The sequence below is a fragment of the Homalodisca vitripennis genome, chromosome 1 (assembly GCF_021130785.1).
Source record: "Homalodisca vitripennis isolate AUS2020 chromosome 1, UT_GWSS_2.1, whole genome shotgun sequence".
In the NCBI taxonomy this organism is placed as follows: domain Eukaryota; kingdom Metazoa; phylum Arthropoda; class Insecta; order Hemiptera; family Cicadellidae; genus Homalodisca; species Homalodisca vitripennis.
The window spans coordinates 25,545,450-25,566,024 of record NC_060207.1 but is presented as its reverse complement, the minus strand read 5'-3'; the positions used below and the strand labels follow the sequence as shown (position 1 = coordinate 25,566,024).

The window sequence follows — 20,575 nt, the reverse complement described above, 5'->3', positions numbered from 1 at the left end:
TATATTTAATTTCTCCAATAATAGAGCCAGACATAATTTTACAATGGTAATCTCAAGTTTCCTTCTAACTTCAGAAAAAAGGAAGTCGTATCAAGTCGTTAGAGTTATTGTGCACACCATGAGTAGGTGTAGCGTTGGGTATTTGGTTGCACATATTCCCGCATCATCCACTCTCCACTTCAATCAACTGTCTCTTTCCGTCAAGTCGTTAGAGTTATTGTGCACACCATGAGTAAGTAGGTGTAGCGTTGCGTACGTGGCTCCACATATTCCCGCATCATCCACTCTTCACTTCAATCAACTGTCTCTTTCCGTCAAGTCGTTAGAGTTATTGTGCACACCATGAGTAGGTGTAGTGTTGCGTACGTGGCTCCACATATTCCCGCATCAGCCACTCTCCACTTCAATCAACTGTCTCTTTCCGTCAAGTCGTTAGAGTTATTGTGTACACCACGAGTAGGTGTAGTGTTGCGTACGTGGCTCCACATATTCCCGCATCAGCCACTCTCCACTTCAATCAACTGTCTCTTTCCGTCAAGTCGTTAGGCCCCCCCCATCCACTTACAGTTCGAACTGCAGTTCTTGACTGCAGTCAGAACTGTGAACGGTGGACTGTGGACTGTTGAAAAATGTTCACGTCAGTACGGACTGCAGTCGCGGACCGCAGTCCGTTCGGTGGCGTGGTTGTCGTGGTCAGTCTTTCCGGTGTTTTTGCCGTAGGTGTGTACTTTGTAGTTATTATTCGTTATATTATTTATTATATTTTTAGTTATATTATTCGTTTTGTGGCTGTAGGAAAAGTGCATTCTAAGTTCTTATCGTATGTGAAGTTAAAGTGCAATGTCTACGTTTGAAGATTTGGCAGCATACGCTGTAATAGCGGTAGCTATTAAAAAAACGCAAGAAACGAAGGCATCAAATGTGGAAAAAAGAATGGCTTCAGAGGAAGAGATTTAACCACGTTCACCTTCTTAGGGAGCTTGAAGCATATCCTAGAGACTGGAAAAACTACTTAAGAATGGACGAGAAAACGTACTTTGATTTATTACGTATAGTAACAACCATTGATTACCAAACAAGATACAAAAATGAGGGAAGCCATTACACCACATGAAAAACTGACTGCGACATTGCGGTATCTAAGCACTGGCAGAACAATGGAAGATTTAAAGTTTCAACGAGAATTTCCCCCCAAACATTAGGAAGAATAATTCCAGAGACCTGCTCAGCTATTGTCAAGGCCTTGAATGACTATTGCAAGGTTAGTAGCCTAATGTGTGTTTCAAGTAGTTTTGAAAAATCCAAAATATGAAACCAGATAAAAGTTAGAAAAAAGAAATAAAGTAGGTCTTTGTTGTTTTCGAAATGCCAACATACTGTTAAGAAATTACAATATTTTTAATCTGCTTATGGATTTGTTAAGGTACATAGCCTACACATTGTATTATGTCACTACTTTTTGCTAATTTTAAATTACAACTCCAGTATCTCTAACGATTACGAGTTCATTTCTGTGTGCACACAACATTTAACCATTTTTTATAAAGTAGTAAAAGGTAATGAAACTCATACAAAATTATTGTAAACATTATATTATCCATACTTGTATTTGTTGCGTTGTACAAACAACACATTTACTTTTTATAACTAAGGAAGAAAAAGTAAAAAATCAATTTAATTAATGTAAGTATAAAGATAAAAAGTAATACGTACCTATGGTGTATGTTTAACCCACAAATGAGTAAAGTAATAATTATAAAAACTATGACACTGTCAAACATAACATTGCAATCTAGTATTACAAACACATGGCAGCTCACAACAGTACCGCATATGAATAAAGATTAAAGTGTAATTTTAATTGAGTGCAAAATATTTTCACCACAAACAAAAAAAAAATAATAAATGTAATTTGTTCAACATATAACTCTCAATGTACTCAACTACTGGAGTAGGCCTACTAAAAAACCGCACAGCTTGGGTTGTGAAAAGTTTACAGGTTTAAGAAGCCTACTTGTTAATAATAGAACACTTAATTTAGATTTGTATAGTTGACACTGAAGCCAGACATTGCTGTTATCATCATACATTGGTTCATAGGTTGATCTACCTCCTGAACTTGGGGTAACACTAGCTGCCGATGGTGTTGTGGAACTTGAGTAAAGAATACCTGGGTTAACTGTAAGCAAATCGTGTTAGTCCACCTAGTTCTGCTTCAAACAGGGCATCATTAATGATTTTCTGCGCATAAATCCTTTGCTCATTGTTCAGCAATCTCAGCTTTTGAGCAAACGTTCTTCCCAAAGGCGTCGTAGTGATCTTCTTCTTTTGTTGTTGCCAGTCGTTGTCCAATATTAACCAAGACTTGATCACACGGGGACAATTTTTTTTTTGCCGTTTAAAAGAATCTTTTAGGTTTCAGGTGTTGCAGAGGTAATATTGGAAGCGGTTCGAGCAACTTGAGGAGGATTCTGTAGAGATTGGGGCGCTGGTTACATTTTCCTCAGCATCTAATGGTTCTTTTTGTGAATCGTCCAGCATCTCCTGTAAAAAAAAAAAATGTTTGAAAAAAATGTCAAAATCCGTGACTTTTCGCGGATTTCCTTTATTTCCGTGCCCGGTAGACACCCTGTCATTACTTAATAATGAACCACAATATCAATAATGATTCAGTTATCACCACAGTACATTCTTAACTACTTATTTATTACTTTCTCAAAATATATATTGAAAAAATTACAGAGGGGGTGGCGAACGGAAAACGAGGGGTGATACGGTTCTCGATGGGTTTGATTTCATTAAAATTTGTTCCGTACAAAACGCTGGTCTGAAATATGACAGCTGACAGTTTTATGAATTGTTTTCAGGTACCGAATACAGCCGAGGAGTGGAAACAAATTGCACAGGAGTACGGGGAAAAATGGAATTTCCCCAACTGCCTAGGCAGCATGGATGGAAAGCATATAGCCATAACACCACCACCTGGAAGTGGTTCTTACTTCTATAAACTATAAGGGTTTCCATAGTCAGTACTTTTCTGCATTGCTAGTGCAAACTATGAAATAATTTATTTTCATTTTGGTGTTAATGGCCGGGTATCTGATGGAGGAGTTCTGAAAGAGACAGACTTCAACAAGAAACTAACAGATAAAAGCCTCAATTTACCTGAAAGAGGGCATTGTAGACGGCGAAGCTCTTCCATACGTATTCATTGCAGATGACGCCTTCCCCCTAACTGAGGTCATAATGAAACCCTTTTCCTATAGGGTTGCAAACAAACCTAGAAAGGTATATAACTACCGACTCTCAAGAGCACGCCGAATGGTCGAAAGTGTTTTTTGGGATTCTCGCTGAGAGATTTCAGGTTCTACAAAAACCAATCACCTTCATTGACTTGAAGAAAGTGAATAGTGTTGTTGTTGCGTGCTGCTACCTGCACAACTATTTGCGTAGGACAATCCCTCAAAGGTACTCACCTAAAGACTGGTTGGATTTAGATGACGACGAAGTTGGTGTGTCTAAGCCTGGACCAAGAACCAGCGATCACATGGCATTACAAGTAAGACAAACCGATCGCCCAATGGCTAGTGCAAAAGAAGTAAGAAATAAATTTTGTTCATTATTTTAGCAACAAAGGAAAAGTGGAATGGCAAGACAGATACATCTCTTAGTTTATAATGATTATTTGAAAACAAAATACCTCCGATGACAAACTGTAAGTTAGTTGTAGCATTGTGAATACATTATTTAACCGCAAAAACTAGTAATTTAATTCTCTTACCTCGTCTTCACTGACTCTTCCTTCTCCTAAGTTGGAAGTCCCTCCTAGACATTCTTCCTGGTCAATAAGAAACAAAAGTTCTCTGTAGTACCACAGCTTTGGTACATATATAATCGTCTGTACCACTGCCAGAACGTTGAGAGGCTGTTACCTTTCTTTGTTCCTTACGAAATGCACTTCTGATATTGTTTATCTTCTTCAACACATCGCTTTTTGTTGCAGTACTGTCAAACCCTTTCACTACTAATAGTAAACTACGGTGGGCTGCTTCCTTCTTTTCCCTATTGTGATAGTCTTTTGACTTAACCTTCCATACACATTCATGTTTCCTAAACTCCTCTATAAATCTGTAAAAGATTATCCTTTCGACCAACTGGCCATGATTGCCGCGTCACAAACAAAACAATGCGCAAACCACCAAACGCTCACCACTCAATGACGCATGAGGCCGACACGGAGCAGCTGAGCTAGCGCATGCGCCATATCTCGCAGCTTGGACTGTCGACTGTGGCCTGTCACGGGAGCCTCCACTAACTAGCAGTTCCGCCTGCAGTCCGATCGTTGAACTGTCGCACCGTGCGACAGTTGACAGTCCAACGATTCGCCTGCCGGATTCCCCATCCACTTACAGTTTCTAACTGCAGTCCCGGACTGTCTCAGTCCAGGACTGCAGTTAGAACTGTAAGTGGATGGGGGGCCCTTAGAGTTATTGTGTACACCACGAGTAGGTGTAGTGTTGCGTACGTGGCTCCACATATTCCCGTATTAGCCACTCTTCACTTCAATCAACTGTCTCTTTCCGTCAAGTCGTTAGAGTTATTGTGCACACCACGAGTTAGTAGGTGTAGTGTTGCGTACGTGGCTCCACATATTCCCGCATCAGCCACTCTCCACTTCAATCAACTGTCTCTTTCCGTCAAGTCCTCATATAATTAATGAAAATTATAATTCTCTGAGTGTTTTGTTATTATACTAAAATCCTACGTATCTTAAATTAGTCACTGTTTCTGCAAATCAAGTAAAGTGTTATCTACTATAACATGAACTGTCAGATTCTCTTCATAACATTGCAAATAATTTTTAATATTCACAAATTATTTATAGCTTCATATCATAAAAAGCCTAAAAACAAATTATACTAATAATATACATTTTAATAATTTTATAATGTGTAAAACTATTATGGATTATCCAAACCAGGCGATAAGCCATTTTCAAAATATTTTACTAAATGCAGCAGCAACAACAACACCGAAGTTATCAGTCACGGCTTTCAGATATTGTAAGGCAGACATTGATTGAACAAATGAATATCAAGGTACGAAATGGTAACTTTATGGTTGGTAACAAAATGGCCTTATTTCCTTGATTTTGATTTAGTAAATATAAATGAAAAATAAACAAATTAACAAATTTTCCCTATACTCCAGATTGTAGAAATTATTTAAGAAACAATTTTCCAGGTGAAAATAAACTTTTGTCCTATGTCTTTAAACAAAATTGAAATATTAATGTCTTTTTAAGGTATACACAACGTTTTTATTAAATGTCATAAACTACATAACTCATTATTTGTCAGTAACACATAATAACGTCCCTTAACATTTGTTCCTCATACAATTATGTACTTACTGGCTACCGTATTTTACAAATGTAACAGAAGGAACATACTAAGACCAGGCTGTTACAATAAACATACTATTGGACTGGTTTGGATTGCTTCCAATCCCAGTTTGAACACAGAAAGAGCTGTGAGTGCTCAATAAAGTTCTGCCCACTGCTTTCTTGTTAGTTCATAAAACGAACAAAAATAGCAAGTGTGGTCATGGCAAGTAAGTATAGGAATGGTCGTAATCTATTACAGTAGAATAACAACAGGATTAATCACACACTTTCTTTATGTTCTTGGGTTTATAATTAACTACAATTCTAACCTAACAATGTCGTTATTTCCTCTAACACACCTAATATGGCATTCACACAATGTGAGTAATGGTCATACTAAGAAAAAGGAAATTGTGTAGCTAGAGGTTTAAAAATGTTAATATCTTTTTATCATATTCAGATTGTACTAAGTTCGTGTATTTAATAATATTAAATACTATGTAATTATTAATATATCATGAAAATATAATGCATGTAAATCACGTTAAAAAAATCTACATTACAAGTATGAATTGTAATAAAGTTTTTGCACTCTTTTATAACATTTAAGACATCTTTAAAAACCGTTGCACATTCTTGTTTAATCAACCAATACAGAACGTGTTAGTCTATGAATCGCCCTGTAAAATGAGTCGCCTGTTACTTCACCATCAAAGTTTGTGTGTGAATAAAGTTATCGTGTTGAAAGAACGGTACTTGCAATTACAGTACCTAACACAAGAAACAATCCAGTGTCAATGGCGAATGATGTTTCCTGGAGTTTAGTGAAGCATTCAAGGAAAAGATAAGGACTATGCTGGTGCAGCAGCTCCGAGTCTGCACGTAATGAGCTGTTACCTCTAACTGTGGTCAGCAACCGGGGAGTAAGTTCAGAACGACTGCTAGCTAGAAGCTCTCCTACCAGTTTACTAGCGTTTGTATTAATTTTTAAAGTAGTTGTTTCTCTAATACTATTAAGACTTCTTACAAAATAATTGACAATAAACGTAAGTAACATTAAATAATATGTGATTTTACTATTAAGTTACTTAAAACTAGCAAAACAGGATTGCAATTCAGTTAAAAACTTTTTCAGCGACTGTAATAAACTTTAAAAGTAATGGCAAACATTTTGTACATCGGGAATTTCGTCAAATTTTCAGTGACCATGCAGATATTTTTTTTGAGACAAATGAAAAAAATTAAAAATTATCACTTGTTTTTTTTATTTTCAACCAGCCCTATCAACTATTTCTAGCAAAGCGCTAGAAGCTACTGATTTAGCCACCTTCGACCAACTGTGGTTGAGTAGATATAATCAGACCCATTCGATGCACTATGCTTACACTATGTTATACATGAATTATACAATTTCTAACATCTCTGTTGTTGACCGTTCATCTCCGGTGCTTGTCATTCACTCTCAAACAGTATATGGAAGCTGTATTTAACTTATAGAACGTGTTCCAATCCAAGCGAAATATAGCATGATTAAGCTTACACACAGTTATGAAACAAAAACACAGTTCACTCTGTTTCTCAGTAAATACAATCAGTCCCTTTCTGTTTAAAGTTGTTATAAACAGATGATACAATTTCTGGTATCCGTGTTGTTGACCGTTCATCTCCGGTGCTTGTCATTCACTCTCACAGTTATTTAACTCATAGAAGTGTTCCAATCCAAGCGAAATATAGCATGATTAAGCTTACACACAGTTATGAAAACAAAAACACAGTTCACTCTGTTTCTCAGTAAATACAATCAGTCCCTTTCTGTTTTAAAGTTGTTATAAACAGATGATACAATTTCTGGTATCTGTGTTGTTGACCGTTCCCGTTCATCTCCGGTGCTTGTCATTCATTCTCAAACGTATTTGGAAACTGTATTTAACTCATAGAATGTGTTCCAATCCAAGCGAAATATAGCATGATTAAGCTTACACACAGTTATGAAACAAAAACACAGTTCACTCTGTTTCTCAGTAAATACAATCAGTCCCTTTCTGTTTAAAGTTGTTATAAACAGATGATACAATTTCTGGTATCCGTGTTGTTGACCGTTCATCTCCGGTGCTTGTCATTCACTCTCAAACAGTATTTGGAAGCTGTATTTAACTCATAGAACGTGTTCCAATCCAAGCGAAATATAGCATGATTAAGCTTACACACAGTTATGAAACAAAAACACAGTTCACTCTGTTTCTCAGTAAATACAATCAGTCCCTTTCTGTTTAAAGTTGTTATAAACAGATGATACAATTTCTGGTATCCGTGTTGTTGACCGTTCATCTCCGGTGCTTGTCATTCACTCTCAAACAGTATTTGGAAACTGTATTTAACTCATAGAACGTGTTCCAATCCAAGCGAAATATAGCATGATTAAGCTTACACACAGTTATGAAACAAAAACACAGTTCACTCTGTTTCTCAGTAAATACAATCAGTCCCTTTCTGTTTAAAGTTGTTATAAACAGATGATACAATTTCTGGTATCTGTGTTGTTGACCGTTCATCTCCGGTGCTTGTCATTCACTCTCAAACAGTATTTGGAAACTGTATTTAACTCATAGAACGTGTTCCAATCCAAGCGAAATATAGCATGATTAAGCTTACACACAGTTATGAAACAAAAACACAGTTCACTCTGTTTCTCAGTAAATACAATCAGTCCCTTTCTGTTTAAAGTTGTTATAAACAGATGATACAATTTCTGGTATCCGTGTTGTTGACCGTTCATCTCCGGTGCTTGTCATTCACTCTCAAACAGTATTTGGAAACTGTATTTAACTCATAGAACGTGTTCCAATCCAAGCGAAATATAGCATGATTAAGCTTACACACAGTTATGAAACAAAAACACAGTTCACTCTGTTTCTCAGTAAATACAATCAGTCCCTTTCTGTTTAAAGTTGTTATAAACAGATGATACAATTTCTGGTATCCGTGTTGTTGACCGTTCATCTCCGGTGCTTGTCATTCACTCTCAAACAGTATTTGGAAACTGTATTTAACTCATAGAACGTGTTCCAATCCAAGCGAAATATAGCATGATTAAGCTTACACACAGTTATGAAACAAAAACACAGTTCACTCTGTTTCTCAGTAAATACAATCAGTCCCTTTCTGTTTAAAGTTGTTATAAACAGATGATACAATTTCTGGTATCTGTGTTGTTGACCGTTCATCTCCGGTGCTTGTCATTCATTCTCAAACAGTATTTGGAAACTGTATTTAACTCATAGAATGTGTTCCAATCCAAGCGAAATATAGCATGATTAAGCTTACACACAGTTATGAAACAAAAACACAGTTCACTCTGTTTCTCAGTAAATACAATCAGTCCCTTTCTGTTTAAAGTTGTTATAAACAGATGATACAATTTCTGGTATCCGTGTTGTTGACCGTTCATCTCCGGTGCTTGTCATTCACTCTCAAACAGTATATGGAAGCTGTATTTAACTCATATAGAACGTGTTCCAATCCAAGCGAAATATAGCATGATTAAGCTTACACACAGTTATGAAACAAAAACACAGTTCACTCTGTTTCTCAGTAAATACAATCAGTCCCTTTCTGTTTAAAGTTGTTATAAAACAGATGATACAATTTCTGGTAACATCCGTGTTGTTGACCGTTCATCTCCGGTGCTTGTCATTCACTCTCAAACAGTATTTGGAAACTGTATTTAACTCATAGAACGTGTTCCAATCTAAGCGAAATATAGCATGATTAAGCTTACACACAGTTATGAAACAAAAACACAGTTCACTCTGTTTCTCAGTAAATACAATCAGTCCCTTTCTGTTTAAAGTTGTTATAAACAGATGATACAATTTCTGGTATCTGTGTTGTTGACCGTTCATCTCCGGTGCTTGTCATTCATTCTCAAACAGTATTTGGAAACTGTATTTAACTCATAGAATGTGTTCCAATCCAAGCGAAATATAGCATGATTAAGCTTACACACAGTTATGAAACAAAAACACAGTTCACTCTGTTTCTCAGTAAATACAATCAGTCCCTTTCTGTTTAAAGTTGTTATAAACAGATGATACAATTTCTGGTATCCGTGTTGTTGACCGTTCATCTCCGGTGCTTGTCATTCACTCTCAAACAGTATTTGGAAACTGTATTTAACTCATAGAATGTGTTCCAATCCAAGCGAAATATAGCATGATTAAGCTTACACACAGTTATGAAACAAAAACACAGTTCACTCTGTTTCTCAGTAAATACAATCAGTCCCTTTCTGTTTAAAGTTGTTATAAACAGATGATACAATTTCTGGTATCTGTGTTGTTGACTGTTCATCTCCGGTGCTTGTCATTCACTCTCAAACAGTATTTGGAAACTGTATTTAACTCACGGAATGTGTTACAATCCAAGTGAAATAAATATAGCATGATCCAGCTCACACACATTTATGAAACAAAAACAGTTTACTCCTGTTACTCAGTACTGGAGGGATCTTGGAAAACTATATAAGGTGCAGCAAAGCAGCAAAGATTAAATGGACAGAATTGTGCGTAATAACAAGACCAATAAATCAATGTGGTTAAGTTAATTATTTACTCGGTACGCTCAAAAAACTGTTTTGGTCAGACTGTCACAGCTCTCTTATACTACCAGTAATGGATCGTTTTTTTTTTTACATGATATATGCATGAAATTTCTTTTAGTTTTGAAATATCATATTTAAAAAACCAGCAAGCGTGAGGTGCAGAGTTCAAGTCATTTTTTTAACGCAACGACCCATATTTTACGTAATCAAAAGAAAGTAGATATTTTACTGATTTAAAAAATATATCTTATATCATATATCTTATACTTCCCTTGAGGATTTCGTCAAATATTTCATAAGACCCATTTTTGTAAGGTTGTTTGAAGAGATAATTTATTATACTATTCAGATGGTTAGTAAACCTGACTGATATTTCACTGTACATACTGTTGTTATTAGCTGTTTTGTTAAACATAGCAATTATATCACAAGATCTGTTTGCAAATTACAGTTTCTGACGTTTTATGACTTATTACTACAATAGCATGTTAGTTTCAAACTATATAATATTTTACAATTTTATAAAAACTAATTAAACAACCTAATCAAATTTTTAACACAGCGTATTTTACTCTAACTAAAACAAGTTCGCTGGCCACACGTTTAATGCCATTGTATTCTTTATAAAATACTATACAATTTGGAAACTAAATAATAACTGATAAGAAAAAATCAATTGTAATCCAAATTGTTTATTGGTGTTAAATTGCCAAAAACCTGCTTATATTGGTGGGCTGCTTATAAACCTGACCTCAATTCAGTTTGATGTATTAGGCTACATTTATTTAAAATAACACACATTATTAGTTCCATTACGTCATGTTGTTGGAATCATTTCATTATTTATGTTAGTTGAAGATCAATATGAGTGTAACATACATTTATGCAAACAAGGCTAATTTTCTTACCAAAGCATTGGATGACTCACAACATTCGTCATATTATAGCAAGAACTGTGGTTTGCATTCATATGTCATCAGATGATAGAAAACGGTCTGATCATTCTGCTGCTTAACCAAACCCAACTAATCAGTTAGCCAAACACACCAATAGCCATAACCAACAGTAAACTCATGTGAGTATATCTGACTTTTCCATGCACAACAGTTGATTGATTAGACAGTTTTATACTATTTGGAATTTATTAGTAATTTAAATGCAATAATTAGGTGCATTATAACCCGACAGAGAGGTGTATCAAAGAAACGTAAAATCGAAAATACGTAATCAAACGGATGGACAACATTTTTTTCTTTTAAAGCACTAAAGCCGATGAAGCTTCTACTTGAACCAATAGGAATCTAAGTGCAAAGTTTCAAATCTCAACGATATCTCTATCTAGAATTATTTCACTGATGAGTAGACAGCCAGACTGCCCTATGTCCTTAAAATCAATAAAGATGTTCTTTGGATCAAGAAGAATCTATGTGCCAGGTTTCAAATCTCTATGATATTTCTATCTAGATTAACTCCCCAGATGAGTAGATAGACAGACTGCCCTATGTCCTTAAAATCAATAAAGATGTTCTTTGGATCAAGAAGAATCTATGTGCCAGGTTTCAAATCTCTATGATATTTCTATCTAGATTAATTTCCCCAGATGAGTAGACAGACAGACTGCCCTATGTCCTTAAAAATCAATAAAGATGTTCTTTGGATCAAGAAAGAATCTATGTGCTAGGTTTCAAATCTCTATGATATTTCTATCTAGATTAACTCCCCAGAGAGTAGTCAGACAGACTGCCCTATGTCCTTAAAATCAATAAAGATGTTCTTTGGATCAAGAAGAATTGTGCAGGTTTCAAATCTCTATGATATTTCTATCTAGATTAACTCCCCAGATGAGTCAGACAGACTGCCCTATGTCCTTAAAATCAATAAAGATGTTCTTTGGATCAAGGAGAATCTATGTGCTAGGTTTCTATCTAGATATTTCTAACTCCCCAGATGAGTAGTCAGACAGACTGCCCTATGTCATTTATGTCCTTAAAATTAATGAAACTGTTCTTTGGACCAAGGATAATCTATGTGCCAAGTTTCAAATCTCCTTGATATTGCTACCTAGAATAATTTCCACAGATTGCCAGATAGACGGACTGCCCTTTGTCCCTTTGACCTTCAAATCATTACAGCTGTTCTTTTGACCAAGGGGACGAACCTATGTGCCTAGGATCGTTTAATCAAGATTGTTCTCACACAGACGTGCAGACGGACAGACAGACAGACCGATGGACTGCCTTTTAGCCTTTCTCACTTGGGCCAAGAGGTACATATGTCCAATTTTCAAATCTCTATGACCTTCCTATAAACTTATCGCACAGATGGATGAACAACGATAAGATTTCAGCAAGATTTTAGGGTTCTGTGAAACTACAGATTTGCACTATCCGTATGGTAACAATAATGTCACGCCTGTCTCAGCATACTGCTATTCAGATGTGTGTCGGGGCTGACTAATAGATGAATTTTCTCCAATTAGTGCAACGGTATACACGAGTTTGCATCAAACCGACACATCTGGGGCAGACGTCAGTTATCGATGTTTGATATCGATAAATGTGACCATTAGATAGCTCTAATTATTTTTCTAAATTTCATAAAATTTCCTTTAGTGGGTTTTGTTTACGAGGTTTCGTAGCAACGTTACAAATTACAGGACAATCGACAGAGTAAGTGAATAATTATTTTCCTGTATATACTTTCAAGCTATATTTGTAAGCTGTAATTAAAATATAATACAATTCACTGATTTTGTTTCTTTCCCACAATTACGAAGTACAAAGAAATCAACCATGAAATCATTTAGTATAGCCTATGCCTATAGTTATCACTTGTTCGAAAAATCTTTGATAGCCAATAAGTAATTTTTGTTCATTTGATGAGTAAATGATCTTAGTGTAACAGAATCAAAGAGAAAATGTAACTCATGATGAATCACTATCATTCATCAGACGTTAATGAAATATTCCAAAGATAATAAATATTTGGTACAATTTTAAACTCTATTCTGGAAAATTGTTTGTTTTCATCGATGGCACCCAATAAACAAGATCCATACTACAAAAGATATATACAGATATATATTCAAGTGCCTATGAACAGCTTGTGAACACGATAGTTATCGAAATTTTGTCTTAACTCAATCTAATGATAAAGAATAAATTGTAGCTTACTTGCACGTCATGGATTGGATAGGTTTGTTAACCACTTTCAAAAAGGTAAGTTTGAAAATAGCGGACGTTCGTATTTATGAAATATTATTACCTTAACTATTTAACAATACAGGCCAAAAATAACTATTTTAGGCATTGTAAGTAAGCAAACCGGAAATGTTTAAAAAATTAATTAATTTATACATGTATTATAAAAATTTTATTTTGGTAATTACATGTTTTGTTTATCCTAAGTTTTACGAAGTTCTTCTTCAAAGTAGTTAATAATATAAAATAAAACAGCAAAATAGATATGAACTTAGTTGTACCTTCAGTAATTGTTAATTGGATCTAACCAAATTGGCACCCAGATGGTACTTGCACACGTAGCTGAGATGAATTCATTACCCCACTACTAGAAATGTTTTTTTTTTATGACAGCAAATATTAGTATTTTGAAAATTTGTATCTTGACTATTTTAAAGCTTAACAACTTTGTAACGTAATTTCTAAGAAAAAACTTCAAATGTACGAGTACCTCATTAATTAACATCCATTTTGTTATTATTATTCGCAGTAATAATTCGTAGCGCCAAACATGAGAGAGGAGCGACAGTCAGTCATTTGACCTTATCACGTCTGCCATTGCTGGGCCAATCAATCAAATGATCTATGCGGGAAGATCAATTGATTGCCGATTAAATGAGAAATCCCTCTGGTGCCAGTTGAAATGATTTAACAATTGAGCGTGATAAAGTGTTTTAAAACATTGGTTCTACAACAAACCGTATATTATTTTTTTGTCATGATAGATTGTTGAATGTAATCATTAATTCCAAAGCCATTTCAAAGGAATTATGCTTAATTATGACTCTTGCTCACAAAAGTGTTACGACCCAAGTGCTTTTCTTAGGATGCATTACGTCACGTCAATAGAACTTTAGAGGAATCCTGATTAACTATTTTATTTTATCGGGCAACACCAAGTATACATAGATTTTATTTCTTCTACTTTCAACATTTTATCTAAATTAGAAGAGACGCTAATCTTCGGATCTCTGAAGAGACTTTTGGTGGCCAATCAAACAAGCCAATTTCAAGGATAATGGAGACCAATGAGAATTTCTAGATGCCAAACTCGAGTTTGTTACTTCAAACAGAAGAGTAGAGGGTTTCGCCGTCTTACTCCAAGTGTAGAGGATCTAGCCTGGTATTGCAACATCATAATTCTGAACATCTTGAACAGATTAGCTCAATCATGCCTATGGTCGGTATGGAACTGAACGAGGTAGCTTAGCTCTGACTCCTGTACTTATACAAGTGATCACCTGTACTTATAGTTTCTTGTTTTCGTAGTTACTGCTATGGTATCGAGTTTCCTTTGGGAGACATTTTCCTTTTGGAAGTGAGTTACGATAGATGCGAGCAACCGCTAGGACAGATTCATGCATTTGTTTACAACTGATTACAGAGTTATTGTGGTGTATATAGTATTTTTGTCAGACCTGTTCCCCATAAATGGCATTTTTACATGAACAAACAGTTTGTAAAAGGTGTAAACTGACATAGTCTCCTCAGAGGGCTGATGATTATTACGCATGACCATCACATCGGAACCCTGGTTCTACAAGTTACCTTGACCCATGGCTTAAAATTTCCAACTGGAGATAGATATCTCGAATGGAATCTTTTATCGTAAAAAGATATAACATTATGTATCGAGGATTTCTATTTATCATCTTCTTCATGAGTTACATTAGCCATAAAGTTAGGCATACTCTTAAAAGTGTTTTTATTTATATATCATAACGAATTATTATGATAATATAATTATTGTTATAACAAATCAAAATTAATATTCAATCCGTTTGTAAAAAACGTTAACTTCTGTAATTAAAAAAAAGAAGATAAATCATCCGTTTACTCGTAGTAATTATTTTAAATAATTAATAAAGTAATATGACAAGTACTAAAGTTATCATTTGAACATATTGTCTATCATTATTTACAAGTTTTCTATTTTAATGCCGAGATTATAGCCAATACCCATTATCAGTTTGATATTTGCGGAGTTTTCCATAAAGCAATGATAGATTATCATCCGTCGAACAGAAACTGTTTACTAAAGCACGACACCGACGCGACAGTTAACATTGTTGAGCACGGCAAACAACTATGAGGTATTTTCATTAGCAGACACAATTATAAACAGAAACTGTTTACTAAAGCACAACACCAACATGACAGTTTAACATTGTTAACCAAGGCAATCAGTCATGAGGTACTTTCATTAGCAGACGCAAGTATAAGCAGAAACTAAAGCACGATACTGACGCGACAGTTTATATTGCTGAGCAAAGCAATCAACTATGAGGTATTTTCATTAGCAGACACAATTATAAGCACAACGCCAACATTACAGTTTAACATTGTTAACCAAGGCAATCGGTTATGAGGTACTTTCATTAGCAGACGCAAGTATAAGCAAAGACTAAAAGCACAATACTGACGCGACAGTTTATATTGCTGACCAAAAGCAATCAAACTATGAATTATTTTCATTAGTAGACGAAATTATAAGCACAACACCAACATGACAGTTTAACATTGTTAACCAAGGCAATCAGTTGCGAGGTACTTTCATGAGCAGACGCAAGTATAAGCAGAAACTAAAGCACGATACTGACGCGACAGTTTATATTGCTGACCAAAGCAATCAACTATGAGGTACTTCCATTAGCAGACAAAATTATAAGCAGAAACTCTGTACTAAAGCAGGACACCTCCGCGATAGTTAACATTTTTAACCAAGGCAATCAACTATAAGTTACTTTAATTAGCAGACTCAATTTTAAAGTAAAATCTTGTTACCATTTGTGGAAGGTCGTGAATAATTTGAGGTTTGTAGCATTAATAAGGTTTTAAGTCAGCCCATATTTGTGTCATTATTTTATCATCAGCCTAAATAGTTTATCGAAAACAAATAAATTAAATCCGTGGAAAATAATTTAAAATAAAAATGTGGCTGGCTCTAATAGCTGCTTTTATAATATAATAATTTGTCAAAATAAAGGTTGTTTTTAGTAAAACATTAGTAAAAGAAAACAATAACATTGTCTTGTGTTTTCTTAGGTCACTGGAAGCATTAAAACTATTTACGAGTGTTTATTTTAAAACTATACGATATTTACTATAATATGTATAAGGCAGAAGTAAACCACTCCACGCTTTGCAAGAAATTGGCATGTTTCCTTCTTATACTCGAATAACACTTTTGAAGTTGAAATTGGCGTAAAAAATTAATAAATATAAAAATGCGCCTCGACTGACTTTTCAGACTTAGAAGTGAAAGAGTTAAAACAGTCATGTTTTCAATCAATTCAATATGGGTTTTAATACAGTTACTCATATTCTATATTATCATTAAATACGAATACTAATAAAATACAAATATTTAGTACATATACGCTTTTGGAACAAAATCGTGGTTGACAAGTGTGGATTACTTTCTGGCTAAGCAAATAAACATTACTATTAATGTATAAATACATTTTGAATTCATAATTGGTTTTTCCATAACATTGTCAGACCTACATAAGTTAGTAGCTCAAATATAATTAAGAAAGAGATAGGGTATTGAGATGGTATTAGTCTACCACTGGTCCGGAGAGCCTTGGGCATAAACCGCAGACCATATAGGGAGGGATTTATGTCGACACCTGTGTTTATGATAATGAGCTTCCGGTCCTGTGGAGCAAGACAGAGTGGGAGTCAGTGTTGGGAATTCTACGTATGACAATCACCGTCTTCCAGATCCTTGGGAACATTTTACATCCACGGACCCATCCCGAGGTCCACGATTTCGATATTTCGTTTACGTCGATGTTATCCAAATGATCGAACCTGCGGTAAGACATTATTACAATTTGATAGCATAGAGCTTGAGCATTCGACCTCCACGTAAGAATGTAACAACCCTATGGAAGCAAATATCTACAGAACCTGAAAAGAGGCGCAGAGTAACGTTCTGAGAAACATGTTTCCAAATGACTTCAGAGTTGATTACAGATAATTAGCATATTGGACAGGAGTTTCCGATGGCAATTCCAGGCCTTCAGAACACTTGTAGATGAAGTGATCTCACATTGAACATAACATTCCTCGATCTTAGGAATGTATAGAAACTTTTAATTCCTTTCAGGTGATCTTAGTGTCTTTGTTCGAATTTAGAGTCTCCATTATCTTTACGTGAGGTAGTGTGCAGCCGACATATGGTGTGTCAAATAGTTACACTTGTTGCAGATTAATTAGACTGCTGGGGCTGGAAGTGTTATGGGCTCATACGATAACCATATAGTTAACTCTCAACCCCCATGTGAGTATGGCGTGTCAAATAGTTACACTTGTTGCAGATTAATTAGACTGCTGGGGCTGGAAGTGTTAAGTGTGATAACCATATAGTTAACTCTCAGCCCCCACGTGAGTATAGCGTGTCAAATAGTTACACTTGTTGCAGATTAATTAGACTGCTGGGGCTGGAAGTGTTATGGCTCATACGATAACCATATAGTTAACTCTCAACCCCCATATGAGTATTGCGTGTCAAATAGTTACACTTGTTGCAGATTAATTAGACTGCTGGGGCTGGAAGTGTTATGGCTCATACGATAACCATATAGTTAACTCTCAACCCCCATATGAGTATGGCGTGTCAAATAGTTACACTTGTTGCAGATTAATTAGACTACTGGGGCTGGAAGTGTTAAGGGCTCACACGATAACCAAATATTTAACTCTCAGCCCCCACGTGAGTATAGCGTGTCAAATAGTTACACTTGTTGCAGATTAATATAAATCTGTTATTTTATTAGAACAATGAATCGTGAACTAAAACCCTTTTTGAAAATTATTTTATTTCGGACACGTGTTTAGGTATTAAACCATCATCAGCGTCAACATTAACCTCTAACTAAAATTAAATAATTTTCAAAAAGAGTTTTAGTTTACTATTCATTATTCCAACATAAAGATAACCGTATAATGTAGAGTTAATAACATAAATGTTATTTTGTATATACAAAAATTCAAAAGAACATTGAAAAATCAAGGACTAAACACCACTTGAAAATTTAATTTAGGATTAAATGATTTAGCCTTTTATCTTAACGAGAGAGAACCAGTAATAATAATGTATGTATAAAGAAGCTGTAGTTTCACTCTAAGTAAAGATACATTTTCTAAATTTGAAGCAACACGTTCCCTTTGTTCATCTCTTAAAAGGTTTGTTATTTCCTTTGAGACAATGCCCAAGATACACTTTACTTTCAGACAACAAAGGATAATAAATGTTGCACTCCAATAAACTCAAACCCAGTTATTTGATTACAGAGTACAACGTCAAGTAAATATTACAATACAGCAGCGGGCTAGTGATGTAATCTCTGCTTACAGATTGAGAGGAATAGGCAATTGAGTTCCACAATAAAAACAAACTTAGTCATTATTTAAAGTGACTTGGTTTAACAGATCAATCAGACGCCGGTCTAATGTGACTTCAGTGTGATAAAGCGATGTACCAAAGATCCAATTCACGCTCTTCTGAGTTGTTAATAATGATTATATACTAAATACTGTCGTACATGTATAGGGACATTAGTAATATACCGGGTGATTCTAGAAAAGTGCGCATTTTTTCAGGGTTGATAGAGGATGTGAACATTTTTTTTACATTCTTGCCAACATCATGTGGTTGTTTTATGTTGTGTTATTACGATGGAAATAAAGTTTTGTTTCAGCAGCTTTGCATTTTTGACCGAATCTCCTTATTAGAAACCTTACGTGTTTCTAATAAGGAGGCGTTTCACAATGTCTTAATTTCCTTGCAATGAAAAATTTGCAACCCGACGTGTATTGGACAAACACTTTTCTATTCATATCCTCTATAAAACATGAAAAGGTGCGCAATTTTAACGGTATCACCCTGTATGCTGGCTTATTAAATACTTGCTTTTGAAAAAGACTCTGAGGTGGTAGCAATAATATTTTGTATTTGTTAAGTAATAACCAATTTAATGTCGATTTGGTAGTACTTTTTTAAATACTCCCTTTCATCGCTCATTTTATTGTGAAAATGATGCAAGACTTTCAGTAATCTACATATTTCATAAACTTATAAAAACTTATTTCCATCGGTAGAGAGTTTTACTTAACGAAGAATGTTACTTTGAGAGTCTCTAAAACGCTTTGCTCTAAGACAAGCATTTCTCGTAACACCTACGGGAATATTAACTCATTATCAACATTCTCAAAACCTAACTCACCTCAGGTTTTCTGTACATAGCTATAATAAACAATAGTAATATCACGGATATTATAAACCATCTAAAACTATATTGGCTGTAAAATTATTAATTGAGATTATGACAGACTTTTAATGCAACTTGAATTCTTTATTTCTCATTTGATATTCGATATATTTTAGATTTCACGTTTTCTATCCATATAAAACGTGTTTTTCTTCGATATGTTTTATTTTATGTAGAGATGATCTTTTAACTGCATTTTAAACTAACAGAATTAAATTTTTTACATACCACAAAGCAGTTAGTCAACGTTCCATGTTTTACCTTTTCTAAATTTAAGCGCCAATAAAGCAATCTGGGTTAAAATGTTGGACTAATAGGTCTCAATAAAGTGTTATATTAATAAAATAACAGATTTCAGAGTTAAGCTTGAGCAAAGAGAAAGGTTTATGCTGCTTTGGATATGTAACAGAAATTTGTATTAATGCTTCTCAAACGTCACGATTATTGTTTGTCTTGAAACAGAAAACGATGTTTAATACAGACATTGTAATAATAAGGAATAATTAATACAACAATTACCATAGTTTTAAACACGAAATAAAAAGTTTATACTGTATTGAATAACGATTTATTTTCTGAAATTAAAATTATTAGTGGTCAATCAGTAATTTTAAGAAATTGCAAGCATCACTTCATAAATGACGGTGAACAAAATACGACCTACATATAGGGTGTCACTAACTACTGTGGCTGATAGTACTCCTCATTTCAAACAAATAATGTCATATACATATAGGTTGAGAAATGTCTCGTTTAGCCACTAGCTGTCATTTTGTATAAGGAAATTATTATATCTAAAATTAGTTAAGGTAAAGAAACAAATTTGGCACACACATTTGAATAAATAGGACAACTTTTTAAAGTTATTGTGTTATGTTCTTTATCATTAACAAAATTTCGTGCGTTTGTGAACATTAACAAATTATTGTGAACCCCCTGTATATATGAGTAGCTGAAAAAGCGTTGAAAATCGCAACTAGCAATTAAACCGCATCGCACTATTAACAGGATAAACCGGTTATACATTGCAATGATTTCCATTCGTTACCTATAATGGTTATAGCAGCAGAGG

The 20,575-nt window shown here is 34.7% G+C and overlaps 1 protein-coding gene across 1 annotated transcript; it reads left to right on the top strand.

The window, feature by feature from the left end:
- Positions 1-629: 629 nt before the first annotated feature.
- LOC124356024 lies at positions 630-3,014 on the top strand. The gene is made up of 3 exons (XM_046807196.1): positions 630-692; positions 1,145-1,261; positions 2,868-3,014. Exons 1-3 carry the CDS (start codon positions 630-632, stop codon positions 3,012-3,014), a joined length of 327 nt encoding a protein of 108 aa, XP_046663152.1.
- Positions 3,015-20,575: the final 17,561 nt, after the last annotated feature.